The sequence below is a fragment of the Lucilia cuprina genome, chromosome 2, assembly GCF_022045245.1.
Source record: "Lucilia cuprina isolate Lc7/37 chromosome 2, ASM2204524v1, whole genome shotgun sequence".
NCBI classification, from domain to species: domain Eukaryota; kingdom Metazoa; phylum Arthropoda; class Insecta; order Diptera; family Calliphoridae; genus Lucilia; species Lucilia cuprina.
In genome coordinates this window covers 40,626,283-40,627,555 of record NC_060950.1, presented here as the reverse complement: position 1 = coordinate 40,627,555, position 1,273 = coordinate 40,626,283, and the positions used below count along the sequence as shown (strand labels likewise).

Here is a 1,273-nt window from a genome sequence, read left to right as displayed (position 1 = left end):
TGTATATATACATATTTACTTACGAAGTAGAACAGCATCGGGGCAAATTACGGCTAAACGAGCGGTCATTAAGTAAGTCAACATTTTAATGTCATAATGATCACAAAGTCCAGCTTGTACGTGATCTAAAAATTGCATTACATCAACTCGTTCTAATCCTTGTTCGAGCAATGTGTACATGCATTCGAATGCAGCCTTACGAATATCTAATCCATCATCAACTGTATGTTTAAAAGGACCCATTTCAACTTCTCGAATAAGTTCACTCTGAAAGTGAAAGTTAATTTAAAAATAGAAAATAACAATATTTTTGGAAATTTTTAATATTACCTTCACTTTTGTTTCAGAATATAACCATGGTAGTAATGTTGGAAGTAGATCTCGCACAAGGCTGGGTTTATTGTGAACTGCAGAATTAAATGCAACCAATGCAACTCGTCTTACTGAAGGTTCGGGATCTCGAAGCAAGAAAAGAAACTTTCCAATATTTTGTTTCAAGAGTACATCTATGGTTTGTGGTTGGTCAGAAATGGTGAACTTAATTGCTGAAACAACTACCGTGCGCATAAGAGGACTTTCGGATTGTAGAGCATCTTGCAGTCGTGGTAAAAGTTCTTCTGGACTTACAAGAACTAATTTGCCCAAACATTCTGCAACAACATTACGAGAGCCCTCTTCGGGACATTCACAATGTTTAAACAATTGTTCCCATATTGATGGGACTGATGGCAATAACTGAGAAAGTCCATTTTGTGTAACCGAAAGTGAAGAAATTACTTCTTTTAACGAATGCAGAAGTAAATATTGTCGACGTGGCTGAGCTTCAATTTCATTTAATATGAGCGGTAAAAAGGTTTGCAAACTTCCTACAGCTACCGCTCCTAATGCGTGGCTAGCTGCTGCTTTAACATCTTCTGATGTAGCACTAAAACATTCTATAATGGTTTGTGGCAGTGCAGAAATTGAGCTTAAATCAAAATGTCGCCCAATTTCTCCTATTGCTAACAAGCAAAATACGAGTTGTGTATCACCGATTGATGTTCTCTTGTGGAGGTCTCCTAAAAGTTGTGTCGCCAATGGTATAGCTTCATTAGGACACTGCTGGGTTAAAGCAGCGACACATTTAGCCAATGAATGATAGGCCTGCTTGTGAAGCTGGTCATGACCGCTATTGGAGAAAACTCCTGTTGAAATGGGTTCAGCTATTACAGGCTCCATAAGTTTTTTCAACAACGAATGATAGTCAAGGCCGGTAAGATTAGTTCGAACAAGA

At 38.0% G+C, this 1,273-nt stretch overlaps 1 protein-coding gene across 1 annotated transcript; it reads right to left on the bottom strand.

Annotated features, from left to right (window-relative positions):
- Positions 1 to 1,267, bottom strand: LOC124419729 (cullin-associated NEDD8-dissociated protein 1-like). Its single transcript, XM_046950240.1, has 2 exons — positions 331 to 1,267; positions 1 to 267 (listed from the first exon to the last, which is right to left on the bottom strand). The coding sequence occupies exons 1-2, from the start codon at positions 1,216 to 1,218 to the stop codon at positions 16 to 18; spliced, it is 1,140 nt and encodes a 379-aa protein (XP_046806196.1). The 5' UTR covers positions 1,219 to 1,267; the 3' UTR covers positions 1 to 15.
- Positions 1,268 to 1,273: the final 6 nt, after the last annotated feature.